This window comes from Empidonax traillii, unplaced genomic scaffold (assembly GCF_003031625.1).
Source record: "Empidonax traillii isolate 1590-97213 ecotype Southwest subspecies unplaced genomic scaffold, ASM303162v1 scaffold124:size1682992, whole genome shotgun sequence".
NCBI classification, from domain to species: domain Eukaryota; kingdom Metazoa; phylum Chordata; class Aves; order Passeriformes; family Tyrannidae; genus Empidonax; species Empidonax traillii.
This window is the reverse complement of record NW_020955317.1, coordinates 597,243-618,686: the sequence shown is the minus strand read 5'-3', so window position 1 is coordinate 618,686 and position 21,444 is coordinate 597,243. Positions and strand designations below refer to the sequence as shown.

The following is a 21,444-nucleotide window of genomic DNA, read 5'->3' as shown; positions in this document are numbered from 1 at the left end:
AGTTTATTAACTTAGTAAGAGCTGTCTTGGCTGATGGTCTCGCAAGGCGTTGGAGACACAGCAGGACTTTTTTAAACCCAGTAGGCCAGTGCTGAGAACCCTGAGCAACACCAGGACAACCACCTGGTAATGTGGATTTAGGGCAGCCAAATCAAACCAAAATAAATCAAGCCTTGTTATGAACCTGGAGCCATCCATCCACACAACCCTCACGAACGAGGCTGCATGGAGCAATCTGCTGCGTCCTTGGGAAGGGAGAGGAAGGCAGAATGCAGTTTGTAGTCTTTTAGCTTTTAAAATGTTGCTAGAGGAGAGAATTAGGTGAAAATAAAAGGATGCGTTCAAAGAAAAGTCGGAGTTGGAAAATAAGGTCAACACAAAATAGAAGTTGAGAACAAAGGCTGTCCTGGAAAAAGACTGTTGTTGAGTTTGTAATGGCTTAATTGATCAGCCATTGTATGGGGATAATGCACAACAGTCTGTGAGGATAATCATGGGTTATTAGGTTTTTTTTTTTCATGTCTTTTGACCATTACAGATATCAGACATTAACGGGAAAGAGAGCATTTGAAAACAGAGGTTTTAATCTTGATTTTGTGCGTGTCATGTACATTTAGGCATCTCAAATCATGTTTCTGCTGACAGTTTTTATAATAAGGAACAGCAGACTTTTTTTGACTTAGTCTTGCTGCCCCCTCTGAGGAGCTCATGTTGCAATGGTGGAGATGCAGTAACTTAATTACTGAGTTGCTTATATTCACCAATCTAAAACACATTTTCTTTGAGTCTATATCTACCTGCTTGAAGAGATTTGTATTTTTAACCATTGTGTTTTAATAGGATACAGAATTTAATTTTTAAAATAAGTGCCGTCTTTGGATACGAAGCTGAGGGCTGCAGAATAAGTAGCAATTACTTTTTTGAGAAAGTCTTTGCTGATCCCTATCTCTGAACGCTCCTTTATTGTTGTTATTTCATCCTAAGAGAGTTATTTAGCATCTTAATATAAATTATGCTCATTACTGGCACAGGTTGCCCAGAGAAGCTGTGGCTGCCCCATCCCTGCAAGTGTCCAAGGCCAGCTTGGACGGGGCTTGGAGCAACCTGGGCTAGTGGAGGGTATTCCTGCCCATGGCAGGGGGTGGAATGAGATGACCTCTAAGGTCCCTTCCAACCCAAACCATTTCACAGTTACGTATCTTGAACCTAAATTTTTGATGCGAATTTTTCAGAGGGTGTTTATTGAGACTTACTGAAGTACTGCCGTTTCCATGAGAGAAAGGTGCATTTGGCAGCAGATTATGCCACAAGTTAAATCATGTGAGGTCAGATTTGGTGTTCAGCTGAATGCTGAGCCTTCTTGAACAGCGTTTGTGTGTGAGGCTCTGAGCAAAGGCTGACTTGTGTCCCTACAACTCATTTCTGGGGGCCTTCACTTTCAAGGCTCAGCTGTAATAAAGCTCTTGGGTGCTAAGAACGAGATTTGTGATGTCTATAAACAAAGATATTATGTTAAATTATGGCCATTCCCCCCCTTTTTTTTTTTTTTTAATTTGCCCATTTAATAACCTAAACATTATTAAGTGTTTAAATCAATTGCCTGTGTTTTACCGAAGTGGTAGGATAGTGATTGGTAGGATAAGTAGTTGCCAGGCTGCTGGAATTAAAAAGCAAATAAACAGTTTCCAGGGTTTAGTTTACATTTTCATCAGTTTTGAAAAATGATGTAACAAAGATAATTAAATTTGCAGAGAATTCTTGTCTATTGTTTACAGAGAATTGTTTGTTTATTATTATAAGATGGCTTTACTTGATAGACTGTTGTGGCTCCAGTGCTAATGGACCTTTTTCTTTTTATAATAGCACTGCCAAACAATTCATACCATGTTTATAAATAATGGAATAAGGACACTGGTGAGGGATACTACTGCAGTGACCTTAGCAACTCTGAATGCTGGCAATGAATCTATTAAAAAGTTTGTCACTGTTGAGATTTATAGAATTGTTTCTGATTCTACAGCACATACAGTTTTTTGCTCCTCAGTGAACCCAGGCTTTCAGCAATTGGACTTTTGTTAATGAAAAGTTTATGAAATGTGGGGAGAAAATTCTGGAAATAACAGTGGAGCCTAGAGATGAGGATGAGATACATGTCATGGAAGGATAGCCCATCCCTGGAGGTGCTCAAGGCCGGGTTGGATAGGGTTTGGAGCAAGCTGAGCTAGTGGAAGGTGTCCTGCCCACGGCAGGAGGTGGAAGGAGATGATCTTTACATTCCCTTCCAACCCAAACCATTCTGGGATTCTGTGGTTTGCAGAACAGTTGCCACATGACTGTAACTGCAGAGCAGTGGTGAAGTTACATTATAAAAATGCTTTTTAACAACAGCAGGGGAGGAGCTGTTTTCAGTTGGTGATTTAAATACTCTTGCAAGGTGAAAAGAGCATGCCATTAACAAATAGGCTCCTTCCCAGCTCCCTGCTCCACAGCCCCCTCCAGCAATCCCATTATCCTCCTTAAAGCCCTCTGCTAATTAGGCACTTGTTGGTTTATCAGTCATTTGATCACTTCTCATCTGGATTTTGTAGTTGAAGAGGGTTTGGTGACTCCTGATCCCCCAGCAAGCTGCTAAAATGTGATTTTTTTTTTCTTTCTGTGTAATCAATTATATTTTTTTGTCTTTTTTCTTCTCTCAGGGGTTTAATATTTCCCATCTGGGATGCAGATGATGCAGTATCTTGCTTCAGCATTTACATCAGGGGTGGATAAAGGGCAGCTGTTACTTGGCTGGAGGCCATTCCTGGGTTGGGATCATCTTGCAATGTCTGTGGGTCACCACTATTCAGATTTTGGAAAAGATCTGTAAAAGGAGTGCAGTTTGATAACAAACTACATGTATTCTACAGGCAGCAGTGTCTGGATGCCACTGGAATTGAGTGGAATCAAGGCAAAAATCTGCAGCTGGCAGTTATGAACCCGTGGGAAACTTGGTTTTCCTAATTCTGAGTCTTGTTCTATAATTATTTGGGTTTATATATAAAGTAAGAGAGTTGCAAACTTGTCCCCTCCCAAGGATATTTTGGAAATGAGCAAACCAGACCTGCTTTTGTCACACACCTCATCTCCCAGGAAGGATTGGTGAAGTGTTTATGCCACAGTCTTCACTTTCTCTAAATAATTAAAGCAAATATTTGCAGTGACTGAAGAAATATGGCATCAGTCTTTTTCTGAGATTTTTCGTACCAAAAATCCCCCCACAGTTCTTTTCATGACATTAATTTCCAGAAGAAAAGCTCTTTACAAATGGTAGACTGTCTCTTTAAAAAATACTTCCCTGTTATCCAACAATTTCCCAAGTGAATGAATTGTGCTCATGAATGATACGAACTCAACTTGCCATTTATATTCATATTTGTCTGTGAATCAAACTCTTTTTATTTCACTAGTAGATTAATTCAGTATGACTCACATTTGAGAAATAAAACCCATGGGTCTGATTTTGTCCTCATACTTGGAAAAGGGATATGGTTATGAGATACACCTTGTTTAATTCTGAGTTTATACAAATGTTGATATCTGTAGTACATCAGTCAGGGAAAGAGATTTCTGAGCCTTGTTCCCTTGTTATACATGAATAGGGATATAAAAAAGTGGGAAGTGTTGAGCAGGTAGGCAATCATAAATTTTCATAAAATAGGAACCACAGATTAAGTGACAGTAGCTTAAGGCAAGTGCATAGAAATATTAACTTATTTTATCCAGCATAATGTATAATTAAACTCTAGAGCTTGTTGACAGAGTCTTACCCCAGACTGACTCAAGAAAGATGATGTGAAGATCATCAGTGTGTAGCTAATCAATGACAGGGATAGATGGAGCTTTGACCTTAAAAGTCTTGATATTGCTGACTGCCAGAAACTTGAAATGGTAAATTCTGCTTCACAGTGCCCTGATTCTTGCGTTCTGCTTAGAGTGGCCACTTTGTCACTGCTGGAAACCAAGTGTTGAGGTAGATGGACTTCTTCTTATATTGTCCTTAAACCTGTTTTTTCACACTTAGCACAGATAGTTTTCAGTATCTGTTCTGTGACATGCAGATTGACTTTGCAGTATTACAAATATGTCCTTTACCAAAAACTGTGCAAAAGCAGTCAGTGGAAACTTTCCTAGGAAAGGTTGCCTGGCTGGCAGAGGGGTCTGTGCTTTGACCTGTCCTTCTGTAGGAATACCTGTGATTAAGGGCTTCCAGGTCAGGGTACAGGATAGTGAGCTGGCTCTGACCCTAATCCCAGTCCATTGGGGATGAAACACTGGGAAAGGGTCAAAGCACCCCTACAAAGGGAAATCACACCTCCCAGATCCATTCCTACCTACCAGGAGATTATCAGGAATATTCACCTTAGAATCTTTACTGCAGTGGGTGCCTGGAGGATGAGAGCCAAAGGGAAACTGGAATGAGAGGTTTTGGATTATATTTGATTATATTGGACTATAAAGAAAAATTCTGAGGGCAGTCAAGCAATGGAGCAGGTTTTCCACAGAGGATGGGCAGTCCCCCTGGGAGGTTTGGAAGACTCAGTGGTAAGCTCACAGCTGACCCTGCTTTGAGCAGGGGCTTGACCTGAGGCCCCTTCAACCCAGATTAGTCCATGTTGCTCTGTTCTACAAGGACAGGTGTCAGACTTATTTTCTTGGAGATAGGGTTGTTCTTTGGCAACAAGCAAAACTGAGTCTAAAAACATGCTCGTGCACCTGATGGAAAATCCATTTCTTTATGTTGAGGGTGGGGGGAAGCTTGCTGTTTAAAGAAATCATTGTGTGCCTGAGTCTGGCTTTGAATGTTTTCGAAGTCTCATTTTGCAGTTGAGCATTTTGACAGCTTTCTTTTCAAGTTTACATTCAGCCTTTAATGGTTGCTGTAATTTCACTTCTCAAACAGCAGCGAAACAGCCCCAGCCGAGGTCTGCTGGGTGATGACGTTTCCTCAGCTGTCATTTGTCAGAACACACTCATGTAATGTTAATGAACAATGTGCAAAGCCATTAAAAACTCAATTACAGCTTTCTTTTTACTGCAGACGTGAGGGAACGCAATCATAAAGTGCTGATGTGTAAACACAATGGCCACCATCTGCTACAGAGCAGCGCTTCAGCTCCAGAAAGACGGGATATGTTGCAGATGCATCAATAATAGGACGCTTATCAAGGCGTCATTATGCTCCAAGCAGGGGAAAAATTGAAATTTATGGCCAGCTAGAGAGCACTTCGTGGTTTAATCCCCCAATTTTCGGTGCTATGTTTAATAACTAGGAGAGAGTGGAGTTTTATGTTGCTGCTGCTGGAGCGGGTTTTTGAAAAGGAATTTATTTACCGTCTTCCCGTCCTCCGTCCTTCTGACTCATCTGAGCATAACACGTTCATTTTTAGTTATTCAGGGTAAAACCAGCGAGATATTAATTAATCTAACTTGTTGATCTGAGAGCACCAAGTTTAATTGACCTGATATTCAATTTGTTTTAATGAGCTTATGCTTCTGTATCCAGTAAACGTAGAGAATAACTTTTACACAGCGTGGATAAGCTTTTCTCCCCCTCCAAACTAATTTTTTTCAGTTCAGTGTTGACTTTGACATTTGAACTTTTCTGGATGGAAGTAAACAAAACAGCGAGGCTAAATGATATTTTTGTTTCTTCTGCTACTGTTTTTCCCAACTGGACATGCAAAGCTCTAAATAGGAGCTTCCCCAAGATATCTTTTGTTTCATTCAGATTCTTGCCTGGAGACATTTAGGAGGCTTTCAGTCATCTCTTGATCAATAATTTCCCTTTGTGGCATGTTAATTCATTCCCCAGCTCTTTGTATAAGTGGAGAATGTGAAAAGTGATTTGTTGGTGCCAGGCCAGATTGTATCTCTTTTATTTGCACATACAGGCCTATAAATTGGGAATAAGTCCCATCAGCTTCAATTCTGTGCTCAACCTAAAGAAGGCTGTCAGAGTCTGAATCACAATATGTCAATTTTTATTAAGGATAATAAGGAAAACCACATTTGTTTTTAAAAGGACAGTTTAGTTTGGTTTGGTTTTATTTTTTTCCTATTGGGAGCTGTTTTTATGATGTCTCCTCTGCTCCTAAGTGGTGGATCCTGCCCAGACAAGCTCCACTGGACATGGATATTTTTAATGGGATAGTGGATCTTGGAGCCTTCAGAGCAACTTTGTGAAGGTCCCAGAGGGCAGGAATCCTGCTCAAGTTCACTCTGTGAAAAGGCAAATGAAAATGTGTATATTTGGAGGCCAATTTACAGGGTATAATTTATTCACAGCTGAATTTTCTAGGTCAGCATATCCTTGCATCCAGCATCAGTGATTGTCCCGATGGAACTCCCAAGTTTTCCTCCCCTGCATGGCCAGGCTGGAGGTGGTTCTGTGTGGTCCTCTGGTGTGGGCCGTGCCTGGACTAACCACGGGAAGGGTTTGTGGTGGGAGCTGCCACACCAGGTCTCTGCAGAAACAAGGCCTGTGGTACAGTCAGTAGGTGACAAACTCATTTAAACCCAGAGTGAGTACTTTTCTGTGACAGACATGGAACTATAAGTGGAAGTTTTTTGTCTTTTCCATTGTCATATAAAATCATGCCTCTTATCAGGACTTTTCTTGAGACAGTCACAGTTCTTTTACTGTTTCCTCCTGTGCCTCTAGAAGTGTTGCATTAAAAAAAAATCATATGCTATAAATAGGAAACTGTGAATAATTTGCCCGTGACAATTGTTTGTAAGGCTATTTTTTAGCAACTAATTATTTTACTAAGTGCTTTTTGGTGGATGGGTACTTTACTTGCTGGTGTTGTCAGTGCTGGATTCAGGCTCCACACTCTCCCCAGAATTGTCAGCAGTTGCACAAAAGGCTGTTGTCACTGCTAAGAGATTGTGATTCATTTTTGGTGGGTGGCAAAAATAAAATCGTAATTATTGCTTGGAACTTTTTATAAAAGCTGATTTTTTTTTTTCTCCCAGAGGAAAGCTCGTTATTTTTATATATGAGCCTGTAAAAGTGAAACACTCCCTAACTTTTTCTGTCACTGAAACACTCACCTCCCCCAGTGCAGCTCAGGACTGTATTGTGTTAGACACAGTACAGGTTCTGAGTAGCTCTTTAGGGTAGGATAATCTACATATTATTCGAATTAAAAAGAGAAGAGTTGAGAAAGATGCCCAGAAGTGGAATGCTGTGCCACATGATCCAGTCAATTATGGTGTAAAACCCCATTTTTCTGGGTTCCTGTGCACTGTAGGAGGCACTTGGTCAAAAACTGTGTGGGTGCTGTGCCCCTCTAGGCCATGCAACCCTTACTCAGCAGTTTTTACAATCTTTTCTCCCAAATTCTCTAGGGAAGAGTGGTTCTTGCAGCTAGTCCTGCTTTATTTTTACGGGAAGATGAGACAGGCCATGTATTGACAGAGATTACGGAATCCCAGAATGGTTTGCTTTGGAAAGGACCTTAAAGCTCATCCAGTCCCTCCCCCTGCCATGAGCAGGGACACCTTCCACCAGCCCAGGGTGCTCCAAGCCCCGTCCAACCTGGCCTTGGACACTTCCAGGGATGGGGCAGCCACAGCTTCTCTGGGCAACCTGTGCCAGGGCCTGCCCACCCTCACAGGGAACAATTCCTTCCCAATATCCAATCTAAACCAACCATCCTTCAGTTTAAAGCCATTCCCCTTGTCCTGTCCCTCCATCCCCTGTCCCCAGTCCCTCTCCAGCTCTCCTGGAGCCCATTTAGGCCCTGGAAGGAGCTCTCAGGTCTCCCTGGAGTCTTTTCTTCTCCAGGTGACCATCCCCAGCTCTCCCAGCCTGGCTCCAGCGCTTGTGGAAGTGTCACAATCAGCCTTTTACCAAACCTGGCTGTGTCAGGTTTTCAAGCTGTTGCCTCTCCAAGCCTGCTGGCAGTTGTGCTTTCTGATATCTTATTGTCTCAGGTCATACAAACAGAACTCAAATTTCAGCTTCTCAAAAGTCTAGTTTATACGGGTAGAATTTTAAGAATAGTCTGTATATGGTACGTGCTGAAGAAGAGGATTTTGTGGCTAACAGGGAGCAGGATTACACCAGCATTGGACATTTGTCAGGATCCTGATTATTAGGGGGAAACTGAAAAGTTTGGATTCAGCTCTTACGTTCCTCAAAAAATATAAACTCGGAATTTGGGCCATTTTGGTTCTCAGCATATCAAAATGAAGGACAGAATTGCCAGAGACCATCTTGCCTATAAATTTTCCTGTTTCTTGTAGAGCCTCTTTCCCAGCTGTGCATATTGTACTTGAATTTTCTTTAGAGTGTATGATTTTTTTTTCCTTTTTCCTTTTTTTTTTTTTTTTTAAAGATTGACTTCCTTCTGCATCTGTGCTTGTCAGTCCTTTACAAAATGCATGTATATCATATAAACACCGGGGGAAAAAAAAACAAAACCTTTTTCGTGAGAGAAAGTTGCTCATGCCTGTTATAAATTTAAAATATATGACTGTTCACTGCACAGAATTGATCCAAATGTTTGTGTGATCACCCTGCTACGATGGGGAATAGGGAAAGTCAATAGGTCAGAAGTGAGACAGGACTTTTCAAGTCTTCTGTGAACTGCAAGAGGCCAGCAGAGAAATACATTTGTAGCATTGCCTTGGCAGCAGCATCAGAACTGAGAGTGTCAAGAGGGCTGTGCTTGATTAAAAATTCTCATTCCTGGCTGCTGACAGTCAGATTTTCCCTCCCAGCCCCGGTGTCTCGGTGTTTTCTCCATCTTTTTCTGAGTGTGAGTGTCTATGCCCACATAAAGGAGATCCTTTAAACAGAACTGAGTCAAATAACTCTGATAATGTTCTCCCTTATTGCCAACATTTGTCACCTTGATGCATCTGCGAGGAGATGAGTCGAGGCACGATGTGCTATAAAATAACTGCCTGATGAATCAGAGTGTGAGTTCAACATCAAGTTGCCGTGGTTAATATGATGCAAGATTCCAGGTGAACAAACTCATAAATTGCCTTACTATATATTCCCCTCCCTAAATTCAGCCTGCCTTCCCTCCTACAAGAATAATTGGCGTGTTGCGTTATGACAAGTCGAGATTTTGCTGTTCTGCCTACAAGCCTCGCTTGTCTGGGCTCTGAAAATCGCGGTTTTCTCAACACAGCCTTCAAAAGTTTCAAGTGCCAGGGTTCACAGGTGTAGAATTGGCATGAAGTGGGCAGGGGCTTGTGGGCAAATGTCAGCTGAGAATTTTGCCTGTTGTTGTAGTTTTCGTATTAAATCATAGAATTATTAAATCTGGAAAAGACTTTTAAAGATTGTCAAGTCCCAGTAACACCATGTTCACCACTAAACCATGCCCTCCAGTGGCATGTCAACACAATTTTTGAACACTTCTAGAGGTGGGACTCCACCACTTCCTTGGACAGTCCATTCTAGTGCTTTACAACCCTTTCCATGAAGAAATTTTTCCTAATGTCCCATCCAAACCTCCTCCGGTGCAACTTGAGGCCATTTCCTCTCATCCTGTCACTTGTTACCTTGTACTAAATATGCTTTTCAGGTGCTGTATACAGTAAGAGAACCTTGTTGCTGCTTGAAGTGGGAATGGGCTTTTGTTTGGAGTGACTGTTTTATCACAAGGTGCTCAAAGAATACAAGCTAAACAGTACTTTTATTTTGATTTTTTAAGGGAACTCACTTAAAGTGGTTCTAGTTGGCCCTGAACCCACTGGTTTATATACCCTGCAATTTTAATATCCTTTCATTCTGTTGCCTAACAACGTGCATCAAACAGCTGGTTTGGGTTCTTCAGATGAACGTTGTGTTTCGTGGCTTCTGAGGGAATCGCTGAGTTTTAAAATGGGGCTGTTTAGAGTTGAAAAAGCCAAGCAAACCCACTTTTTCTTCTCCTTTTGCTCTCCCCCTGCAGGCTCCTTCATGATGGTGAACAGCTCTGGGCGAGCATCAGGGCAGAAAGCCCACCTGCTGCTGCCCACACTGAAGGAAAACGACACCCACTGCATCGACTTCCACTATTATTTGTCCAGCAGAGACCGTTCCAGCCCCGGCTCCCTCAACGTCTACGTGAAGGTGAACGGGGGCCCCCAGGGCAATCCCATATGGAATGTCTCGGGAGTCGTGACGGAGGGATGGGTGAAGGCAGAGCTGGCCATCAGTACCTTCTGGCCACATTTTTATCAGGTATGTGTTTGTAATGTTTTTCTCTCTCTTGCCTTCGAATGTCTGTTGCTAGCCAGAGGGATTTTGGAAGTCTGCTCTCACCTCCCTGACTTTTTCTCGTCCAAGTAAATTCATGTGTAGTGGTTATATCTTGACATACTTCTTCCCACTTCACCCTTTCTCTTTAGTTGTTGTCAGGTCACAGAGTGATGGATGAGAGCCAAATTATTAACAAGTTAAACCCCCCCTTTTCATGATAGAATGGGCACGTAAATCAACTTTTTATTGGCACTTTCCACAGCCCTCTGTAACTGTAAATACAACTAAGTTTCTAGATGTGTAACTGTACTTTGCATAAATCCATGAGAGGAAGGGATGAAGAGATGCCAATGTGTGCAGAGTGGTGTTTTAAGGGCAGTGCACAACTTGTCCCCGTTCTGAAGGCACGCACTGAAGAGCTTCTGCTCCATCTGAATTAACAGGAACCTGGGCATGCACCAGAATTTGCTTCCTCGGAGCTGCTCCGCAGAGGTGGCAGAAATGATCTTTCACCCACGTAATCAGTGCTTGAAAAACCTGGAAAAACCAGTCTGATCTCGCACTAAGGGGGATCCTGCTCTCAGATATATCAATAGTGAGGCTTCCTGAGCCTCACTTAGGTCTTTTACAAGTCCTTTTGCAGGTCAAGTTTGCTTTCCGTGGGTAAAGAAAAAAAATCCTTTAAATCAAACAAGAATTTTCCACTGCAGCACAAAAATGAGCAGTTTGGAAGGCAAAAGTAACTGCCCAGGAGTAGCTCCTTCCTGGAAAATGCAAGGGGCTTCCTTTTGACTTTTTGGTGAGTCAGAGTGATGTTTCCTTCTGTTTATACATGTATTGTCATTCCTTAAGTGTGGCTTTTACAACGTGAGATCTGTCCCACTGTTCTGGGGGTCTAGGAGACTGATCTGTCTTCAGTCCCTGATTTTATAAACTGTCTTGTTGATGATCTGCAGTCCTGTGAGCTTCTACGTTTAATCAAGGTTTTAAAGAAAAATAAAAATAAAGAGCAAAGAGAACTTCAAGCTTGCAATAATGAAGAGGAAAAATGATCAGTATTTGGCAGCCTGAAGTAACACTTCTTGCTAAAGGAGTCCAGAGGTGGCAGGACAACAAAAGCTTGGGTGTGTTACTGCCTGAGGAGTGTCTCATTTCACACTCAGGATCTGGGATGTGCCAGTAGAGTGTTATTTAATAAAATCCCAGGGTGGTTTGGGTTGGAAGAGACCTCAAAGGTCATCTCATTCCACCCCCTGCCACGGGTGGGGACACCCTTCAATAGCCCAGGTTGCTCCAAGCCCCATCCAACCTGGCCTTGGACACTTCCAGGGCTGGGGCAGCCACAGCTTCTCTGGGCAACCTGTGCCAGGGCCTCCCCACCCTCACATTTGCCATTTATCTGTCAGCTTTGAATGAAAATTGCAGTCCTGGAGAACTCTTTGTCTGCAAGAGGCCTGAAGGCATGTTCTGTGTTTTGAAAGCACTGAGTAACATGGGAAAAAACAGCCTTTTTCCTAAATACTGAAGTCTGCATCAAGCAAAATGTGGATTATACTCTTAATGCACAGAAACCTCACCATCCTGAATTGTGATGTGCATCAAAAATTCAGACAGGAAAAAAAAAAAAAAATCCGGAGCTCTCTGCCCTGGCTCTGGGGCTTCAACGAGTGCTTGGAGCTTTGGAGATGTGACTGGTGGAAAACTTACCCAAGCCATTTGCCAGAGGTCATGTTTTAGGTCTGGCAGTTCCTTGGAAGGGGTCATAGGAGTCATCTGGCTGCAAAAACGCTGCTGAGATAGAACTGTGTGGGGAGGGAGTGGTGGAGATTTATCATGCCTACCCTGGAGTTACTCGCTCTTGGATTCCCAGCCTGCAAATGTTTTTAGTGGAGCGAGAAAAAGCTGTTAATAGTTCTTGGAGAAAGGTAATACTTGTAATCTTGAATTACTGCTCGCCACGAGGATGAACTTAGTCCCAGAATGCACCAAGGGCAGCACTAGAGCCTGCCAGGAGGTGTGGGTTTTTTTTTTTTTTTGATGTATAGCAAGGAATGTTATTGATCCAGGCCTGGAGAAAACTGTTGTACCACACCAGATGAGCTGCTAACACAGACATTGTGGGTAAATCACAGCGCTGAAATGTGGGGCTGTTTATTGGGAAGGAAACAGGAAATGGCTTTGTATTTGCAGTTCTCAGGAGCATTTAAAGATGTTTTCTTTAATAGTAAAGCTTGTTTTTTTTCATCTTTATTAATATCTGAGAAGTTCCTTAAATGCAAGGCATTGTTAAATGTCTGTCTCAACCACTCTGCTGCATTTCCAGCTGAATTTAAAAGGTCATGAGCGATGCTCAGTGTGAAATGTGCAGAGACAGGCCCCATAAGCATTTATTCCTGCCTTTTCCTCATGTTGGGTCTCGGTTCCCTGTTTTTAGGAATGCCTGGATGCTTCCATGCTTCTCAATTTGATAGGGATGCTGCAAAACATAGAAAAAACAAACAGTGTGGAAGTTTGCACTGGGAAGCAACAATAATACCTGAGTGTGACACAGAACAAAGAATAAAATAGTCAAACAATATTGCTTGAATTTGGAGCAACCCCCTCCTCAGTGGATTTTGCACCAGCATACATGGATTTTTTTGGAGGCTGACTGTTGTTACTGGATTAAATTACATTGTGCTGTATTAAAGACCCTGGACATATTGGGAATTAACCAAACACAGTTCTCTTCTATCAGTGCCTACTCTTGCCACACACTACTAGCTGATGCCAGTGCCTTGGAGTAGCTTTCATCCCAAGTTTTTTGGCTTGCAGGAAATTGAAAATCAGTTTATTGTGGCTTTTGGCTTCTCACAAATGCAAAACGAAAATAAGATTTTTGTAGCTCTAATGTTGCCCTTTAATTCATGCCTGAAGGGAGTTGCAGTAGTGCCTTGCACGACCTTCCCTGTGAGTGTAATTTTTATCACAAATGACATTTAATTTCTAAAGTAATTATGATTTCCATACCAAGGGCTCCTCTTTTACACTGTTATTTTATATGGTCCCTAAAAAGCCTATCAAGGACCTTGATAACACAAAACACTTGTTGATAGATGATATCTTCCAGAGACTTGCTGCTTCCTAGTGCTCCTTGGACAACCAGTCTCCTTGTTGTCCAGTCTCCTCTGGAGTAGAACTTTGTTTTTACAGGTTGTTATACTTTGAACTTTTCTTGCTTTGTATCTTTGCCAGTTCATTTTTGTATTCTACCTGTTTTTATCATGTCTTGTTTGTTTGTTTGGTTTTGGTTTTTACTTTGTTTTGGGGGGTTTTGTTTGTTTGTTTGGGGGTTTTTGTGTTTGTTTTTTTTTATCATGAATATATTTCAGGAGATCTCACATCTAGCTGTGTTTTGAATCAGGGGAGCAGATCTTAGTTATGGAATCATGAGTAGGAATTATGCTCTGGAAATTATTAACAGCAATTCTGCACTTAGGAAGGACATACTGGTCTATATTCAGAGCCAGGGCTTGCAGTGAGCAGCATTTCAGCAGCTGAACCTCCTACTTTATTAAACCTTCTGATAAGGAGACGAAGAAGCAGCTGAACAGTGACAGACTGGAAATGCCAGCTTTTATTTAAAATGAAAATAAGTGTTGAAAGCTGGTTTTAAGCAGTTAACTTTGTGTTCTGGTAGTGAATTTTGGAAGTCACAAATTACTGAAATCCTTTCTCCTCTGGAACGAGGAGCTGCTCTAGAACACTGCTCTGATGGCAGTAGCTGTGCCAGCTGTGTGTGTTAATTAACTCTGCCCTTGAAAACCTTATACTGGTGCAAAAATGAGCCCTTCAGTACAGTGTGAACATTGCTTCAGTAAGATGGAATTAAACTGGGAATATCCCTTTCAAATGCAAGGACAGAATCCATTACATCTCCACCCATTCATGTTTTTAACATATTAAAGGACAGCACTTCCTTCCTTGGGGAAGAGAATCACTAATTTGAGAGGTAGAATTGACATGATGCTAAATAATCAGCCTGCAATTTTCTTTTTTCTGTTGCAGTTTAACATTTCTAAGCTTCCCATTCCTTGCAGACTCATAGCACGATTCAGATTGGAAGGGATCCATAAGGATCACGGAGTCCAACTCCCTGCTCCTCACAGGTCTACCAAAAACCCAACCATGTGATTGAGAGTGTCCTTCAGATGCCCCATGAGCTCTGACAGGCCTGGTGCTGTGACCACTTCCCTGGGGAGCCTGTCCCAGGGACAGACCTCCCTCCCAGAGAAGGACCTTTCCCTGATGTCCAGCCTGGACTGACTCAGCTTTGTTCCATTTCCCTGTGTCCTCCTGTCTCTGGTCACCAGAGTGAGATCAGCGCCTTCCCCTCCACTGCCTCCCTCGAGGAGGGCAGCAATTAAATCAGATTTAATGATCTCTTCATCAGTTTTATAGGTTGGTTGTTTTGTTGGTTTTTTCCCTGCACTCCTGTATATCCAGGATACTTCAGGGCAACTTTCCAGGTAAAAATCACAAACCCACAGGGCGGAACGATATTTTTGTTCATCTGTGATTGAGCATCTGTCTTTTCAGACCCAAATTAGTGGAATGCCCTCATTACCCAGATATATAAATAATGAAAAAAAGGCTAGTTAGTGTACCATTAATGTAGTGAAATGCTACATGTGGTTTTTAAGAATATTCCTTCTCAGATCATGATATTCAACCCAGGAAAAGGCAGAAACAACTTATTATATCAGGGAGAATCTTATTTCAGTCCAGTAACTGGAATCCAGTGTCGTCCTTTGCTCATAAGTTGCTTTCTAATCCTGCAAGGGCCTGCATGTCCAAGCAAGATTTTCTCCAGCAGAATCCAGGCACAGTTACTGATTCAGTAAGAGAATTCTATCCATGTACAACTTTCTCCAATTTTCCAAGAACAGGATATCAAGTGATTATCCACTGAGTGTTCTTAGACTGATGCTTAAAGTGAATATAGGTGTGTGTGTATATACCTTTTGCTTTTCCAAATCTGAGACTCACTCAGTTATCCCTGATCCTAATGACTGCTGCTCTGAATTTTTGTTTTCCACACCAGAGTTGCATTGTATGTACAGACTGAATTGCCCTAGCATCCCTTTGTTAATAATGATTAAATGCCTTGAATGACTCAGACATTGGAATAAGAGCAGAATATGGTGAAATGACTAATGTAGGTGTTCTTTTTAAGGAAGTTTTTTTTTTTCTTTCTTTTGTGTTTCAGGTGATATTTGAATCGGTGTCTTTGAAAGGACACCCCGGGTACATCGCTGTGGATGAAGTCAGAGTTCTCGCCCATCCATGCAGTGAGCACTCCTGGTTTTTTTAACTGTACTGATGTGTTATGTGCCAGGGTTTGCAGTCTGAAGGAGTGATTTACCCAGTTGGGTCAGCACTAAAATGTCTTGTATCCCTCCAAGACCCCTAAAGACGCTCAGACTTGCATAATTACCCAAATATGCTGGCAGTGCAAAAGTCTCCCAGTCTCCAGCTAGAGCCGGGACTTCTGTGGAATTCTCTCTTCCTGTCTTGTTAGCAACACATAAAACTGATGGGTTTTATTATTTTTGAATCACTTTGCTGCAGAAAACAATCTAAAAAAAAGGTTCTTGTACTGACCTGCGTGGTTAACTTAAGAAAAGAACCACCAAATTGTTTCATTGTTCCCTTGGCAAAGGGCCTGTCCCAAAGGTCAGTCTCTCTCAACAAATGTTAAACCCAGGCAGCACCCCCATAAGGATATTAAAATAAATCTTACTCAGACAGTGGGCTTGCAAAGGAGTAGAAACTAATGCAGGTTCATTAAGTTGCTCATAAATGTCGGTGTTTCTTCTATTGCAGCTGCAGAAACATAAATGTGTTTCTTCTATTGCAGCTGCAACAATGAGTTTAAATTTATTTAGTTATTTGTTGCATTCAAAGAAGTCTTGAGGCCCTGTCTTTGAATCTGAACTTGTTTGGTTTCTTTGTGGCTTGAGGACTTTGTCTATATTGTGTATATAATAGACACTTTATTGTAAAGATGTTTTGTTTACAGCCCCTCTCACTGGCTTATGGTTTCAGTAAACCAGTGACAGCTGCTCACCAAAAAAAAATCGTGGATCATATTGGTGGAGTGAAATCAACTGGTTTTCCTGCAATCAGAATGTCAAAGAACAGCTGCCATTCAATGTGACAGACATGGTTCTGCTCAAGTTTAACAGGACATTTTTGATAACTGCAGGATGCTTAATTGCTGTTTAAGTAAATTATATTTGTATTTACCATGTGCTTGTTGCTCAGGCCTTTGGGTGCATTTGCTTCATTAAGAAATACTTACAGTCTGTATTAACCAGATGTTGCTGATAACTGGCAGCATCCAGACAAATCCCCAAATGGTCTGTGTGCCTTCACAGCCTGCTGGGTGATGGCTGATCCATTTACTGGGGAAGAGGCCACAGAACAAACCACGGGGTGGGGGCAAAGCCTCGACAAGGAAGTGATGGGATTTTAAAAAGTTAGGCAGGATGCTGTGTTACACTTAATTAAGTACACTGATTTTGAATAACCTATTTCTCCAAGTATATTCAGGTCCTTCTTCAAAATTAAGGGCACTTTTGGAGAGTCAACACCAAAATGATTCAAACAGGGTTGTTTTGTTTGGATTTTTTTAGTCCGTTTGCAAGCTGCAGCACACAGAGGTCATTACAAGCTGCAGGTTCTCTTCAGTCCCTGTAAATGCTTCTCCTGTTTTATTCTCAGTGTTGCTTTAGTCGTTCAGCAGTGACAGTCACCAGGGTAAATGTCACCCACGTGCTGCATTGCCTTGTACAGGCTTTGCCCCTCAGGCTCGTTTTACAGTTGTTATAAATCAGAACACAGGGACCGTGAAGCTCCCGATGACCCTGGAGGTTACTGAAATCATTGCTCTTATTTCTTCGTCTCTGCTTTACCTTCCCAGGTGACAGTGCAGCCCCCATACCAAACAAAAACAGGGAAATGCCCCTAATGACACAGTAACAGGGAAAAATAAATGTGTTACCGCTGTTGCCTTTGTTCCTCCCTTTGTCCTGTGAAGGGATGCACTGGAATATCCACTTTCATTATACTAAAAGCTCGTTGACTCTGTGCACGAGCCCCTGCCATCACAGGACAGCCCCATGCTCCAGAAGCTGGGCAGACCTCAGGACCAGGATTTTGGGATTGGTGTGACTTCACTCTTGTATTTTGAGCTGCCTTAGAGCTGCCCACTGCAGACTGCAGGCAGAAATTCCTAAAATTAGCCTGAGGCTTCCCTGTAGAACGTTCTGTCACCCACAGGTAGTTTCCCAGTAAACCTTGATGCAAATTCCCAGTGCCCAGAAAGCAGGATGGTACAGAGTCGCTGTCCTTCAGGAGCTGTCAGCAAACTGAGCGTGTGGTGAAGGGGACACAGAGGGAGATAAACATCTTTGACATGATGTACAGACACGTGTTCTGTGTTCATGTGTCTGTAGTACACAAATAGTTGTATGTCAAGCCTCGTGCACAGCCCCAGGTGGCCACATTCATTTCAAGCTCTCTGATTCCAGCAGAAGGAGACAGGTTGGAATATCCTCTGAAATTCTGTATTTCATCAGCGTCTAATGATACTAAAAAATGCAAAGATGAAGTTGAAAAACTCCGACCTTTATAGGCTTGCAAGGCTGTTCTGTGTGTCCTACTAAAAGTTTTCAAATGGTGCACAGACCTTCTGAAGCCTGGCAAGAACTAAGTTCACTTAAAGGTGTCAAACTCACTCCTGTAATCTTGTTTATGTTTTTGTAATTTAAATTAGAGATGTAACTGAGCCTGGTATTTAGTCAAAGAGATAATCCTCTGATCTGGTTCCTTTGTGAACAAATTACATGTCTGCATTTTAATGTCACTGGTTTAATTTTGAACTAATGCTGAATTTAGTAACAGCAAAACACTGATATCAGTGATCTTCAACTAAACTAGTGATACAGTGCTGTCAGTTATATGAATATTTCATTTCATATCTGATTTGATATTAATGATGCATTATTCTAAAGGTCTAGGACGTATTTGATAGTCAATAAAATAAAAAGGATGAAAGACCCTTGTGAAAATGTGGTTTGGGCCAGTCATGCTTGACAAGCACAGAAGCATTTGATTTTTTTCTTTGACCTTTTTAGAAACACAGTTTTCTGAAGAAAAGAAATTACTCAATCACTCTTTATAGCAAGCAATAAGAAATTGTGCCAATGACCATGAACTTGTGATTTGATCCAAATCTGGGTTTTTAGATGTGCCAGGGCTCTCTAAGATCCCTTAGGCCATCCTCCCTCAGATCCATCTCCCACCTCTCTCTGCAGGGAATAGTTAAACGCTGAAGGACAGATTTATTTCACAAAAACACGTTGTCAAGGACAGCCCTGATGCCTTGCTGAGTGTTTCTGTCTGGGTTGGTGTAACACAGCCAGTTGCTGCCTTGCTCTACCCTTGCCATACTTTGCCTCTTTTGTCAGGAAAAGCACCTCATTTCCTGCGGCTCCAGAACGTGGAGGTGAACGTGGGACAGAACGCGACGTTCCAGTGCATTGCTGGGGGGAAATGGTCCCAGCATGACAAGCTCTGGCTCCAGGTAAAGTAATGACCTCTTTTGGGGTGTTTTTTTCCTCTTTGATTTGGTTTTATTAAAGATTTTGCAAGTAAAATAAGTTTGGTAGAGAAAGACTGGGTGGTGGGGCAAAATCTTTTCATTGAGACCCTTTGAGAACTGCCTTAAATCATTTCTGGGTGAGAGTTTAAGGTGACAAAGTACAAAGTCATGATACAGAAAATGGCAAAAATGGCCAGTGACTGCAAAATTCTGGTTTCAAACAAGTGCCCATGCACCTCTAAACAGTCATAAAGCAGAGCAGACAGAATAAGTTGAGCAGCTCTTCTCTTGTTATGCAATCAGCTTTCCTCTCACCCTCTAGGAAGGTTGTTAGCCCAGAGTCAGTGACAATATGGTAAGAGGAAAACCTGCTTTAAGGTCTGGGATCACTTACCTGGATAGTGAAAACAGGCAAACCCAGTTTGTACCCACTGCGTTTCTTGCTCCAAATTTCCCTTGCCTGCATTAACAGCAGATTATTTTAGTCACTCACTAAAAGAACAAAACACTCCCCCTCTGGGTGTCTTATTTTCAACCAACTGGTTGGACTTGAAAGTCTGGCTCCTGCTCTTCAGGTGGGCGCAGGAACAACCTTGAGAATTCATTTTCAGAGTTAGAAATGGAACAGACACCAACCTGAACATCCATCAACTCGTGGAGTGTGTGTTTCCCAGTGAAGGACAGAATTGGAAGTGCTCTGATATGGGGACTCCCCCAGCATTACCATTCCAGAAGTTTTTAAAATAGTTGAATTCTTAAATTGCTTAATATGTCAGGCAAGTCAAGAGGATTCTCTGGCTGAATGTTGGGCCAACATAAAATTTCAGAACACTTGGGCAGATGTGACTGAGGGTCTGATCAGTGTTTGTGACATCTGAGACAAGAGAGGAAGGGCCTTTGTAATCAGATAGTTAACAGATTTTATCAGACCTTATAATTGACTTCAGACGTTCTAATAAATTTATAAAATAGCATTTTCAAATCTAGTTTAAATAGAGGAATTGGTTTACCCAATCACAAAAATTAAAAGCAGCACTGGAGAAAAGGCTTAAGTTAGTGGGAAATGTAGTTGGCATTATGTAAAAATGATATTACAGTCAGTAACTGTGCTCTCATCACAGCTGTTCTACTAAAAATCACAGTTTTAACTGAAATTTCTTTACCTATTGTGTACTTCTAGCATTTATGGAGCCACATTTTTGGCTTATTCTTTATATTTTTTTTCTTTTTTTTGAGTTCTTTCAGTGAAATCTTTCCTCGGTTATGATGAGATGTGTGTAAAAACAGTTCTGACCTGGAACAGTATAAATCTTTCGCTCTGAGAAGCAGAGTTTTGGAAAGAAATCATTATTGTTGTTAATGGAAACCTGTTTTCCATTCTCTAAAACTGCAATATTTAATGAAAATATCCTTGGAAACACCACCAAAACCTGATTACTGGAAAAAAGGAAAACAGTGGTGTGCTTTCCTTTGAAATTCCCAATAAACTAGACTAGTGAGAAAGCTGACATATTTATGCTGTGGAGAACTATTCCTAGCTAATTCTTCATCTGTCCCTTTTCCAATTGGAATAGTATAGTCTGGCATTGGTAGAGAGGTTTATTGAGGAATGCTGGACTTACAAGGATGTCTGTTCATCCAGCCAATTTATTTAAATTGGTCCAGAATCAAAGTTTTACATCTGAAAATGCCAAGTTTATAGAATCTGTTCATTTGTAGTGTTTTCCCAGGTGTACACAAAGCCTTCAGTTGTTGTGTTTTCATATCCATGCTGGGCCTCTAATTACACTGTGTGGAATTGCACAGTCAGAGCTGTCACTCTGCAGCCTTTGGAGTCATTAATCACAGAGTCACAGAATATCCTGAGATGGAAGACACCCAAAAGGATCATCCAGTCCAACCCCTGGCCCTGCACAGACACCCCAGCAATCCCACCCTGTCCCTCAGAGCGTTGTCCAAACCCTCCTGGAGCTCTGGCAGCCTTGGGGCTGTGCCCACTGCCCTGGGGAGCCTGTTCAGTGCCAACCACCCTCTGGGGGAAGAACCTTTTCCTGAGGTCCAACCAAAACCTGCCCTGACACAGCTCCAGGCCATTCCCTGGGTGCTGTCACTGCTCAGAGGGAGCAGAGATTGGAGCTGTCCTTGGGAGGAAACTGCAGACCCTGATGGTGTCTGACCTCAGTCTTCTCTTCTCCAGGAAGAACAAACAAAATGACCGTATGGTTTTCCCTTCACCATCTTCATATCCCTACAACACGTCAAATGCCCAAATATGTTTCAAAAATTATTAAAATAGAATCACAGAATGCTCTGGGTTGGAAGAGGTCTTAGAGGTCATCCCAAATGGCAGGGACACCTTTCCACTATCCCAGGTGGCTCCAAGCCTGTCCAACCTGGCCTTGGACACTGCCAGGGATGGGGCAGCCACAGCTTCTCTGGGCAACCTGTGCCAGGGCCTCCCCACCCTCACATATGTGTAAGAATATACAGAACCCTGTGCACTTCTCAGGGGTGTTGCTGTCAACAAAAAAACTGTGCCTGTACAAAATCCCTC

At 42.0% G+C, this 21,444-nt stretch overlaps 1 protein-coding gene across 13 annotated transcripts in view; it reads left to right on the top strand.

Moving 5' to 3' along the window:
* Nucleotides 1-21,444, top strand: part of PTPRT (protein tyrosine phosphatase, receptor type T) — a 436,407-nt gene that overhangs the window by 159,279 nt on the left and 255,684 nt on the right. For all 13 annotated transcript variants that reach the window (XM_027883323.1, XM_027883322.1, XM_027883316.1 and 10 more), the window contains exons 3-5: nt 9,954-10,225; nt 15,492-15,573; nt 18,757-18,872. In XM_027883323.1, the coding sequence (XP_027739124.1) occupies nt 9,954-10,225; nt 15,492-15,573; nt 18,757-18,872 (470 nt within the window). The remainder of the gene's footprint in view (nt 1-9,953; nt 10,226-15,491; nt 15,574-18,756; nt 18,873-21,444) is intronic.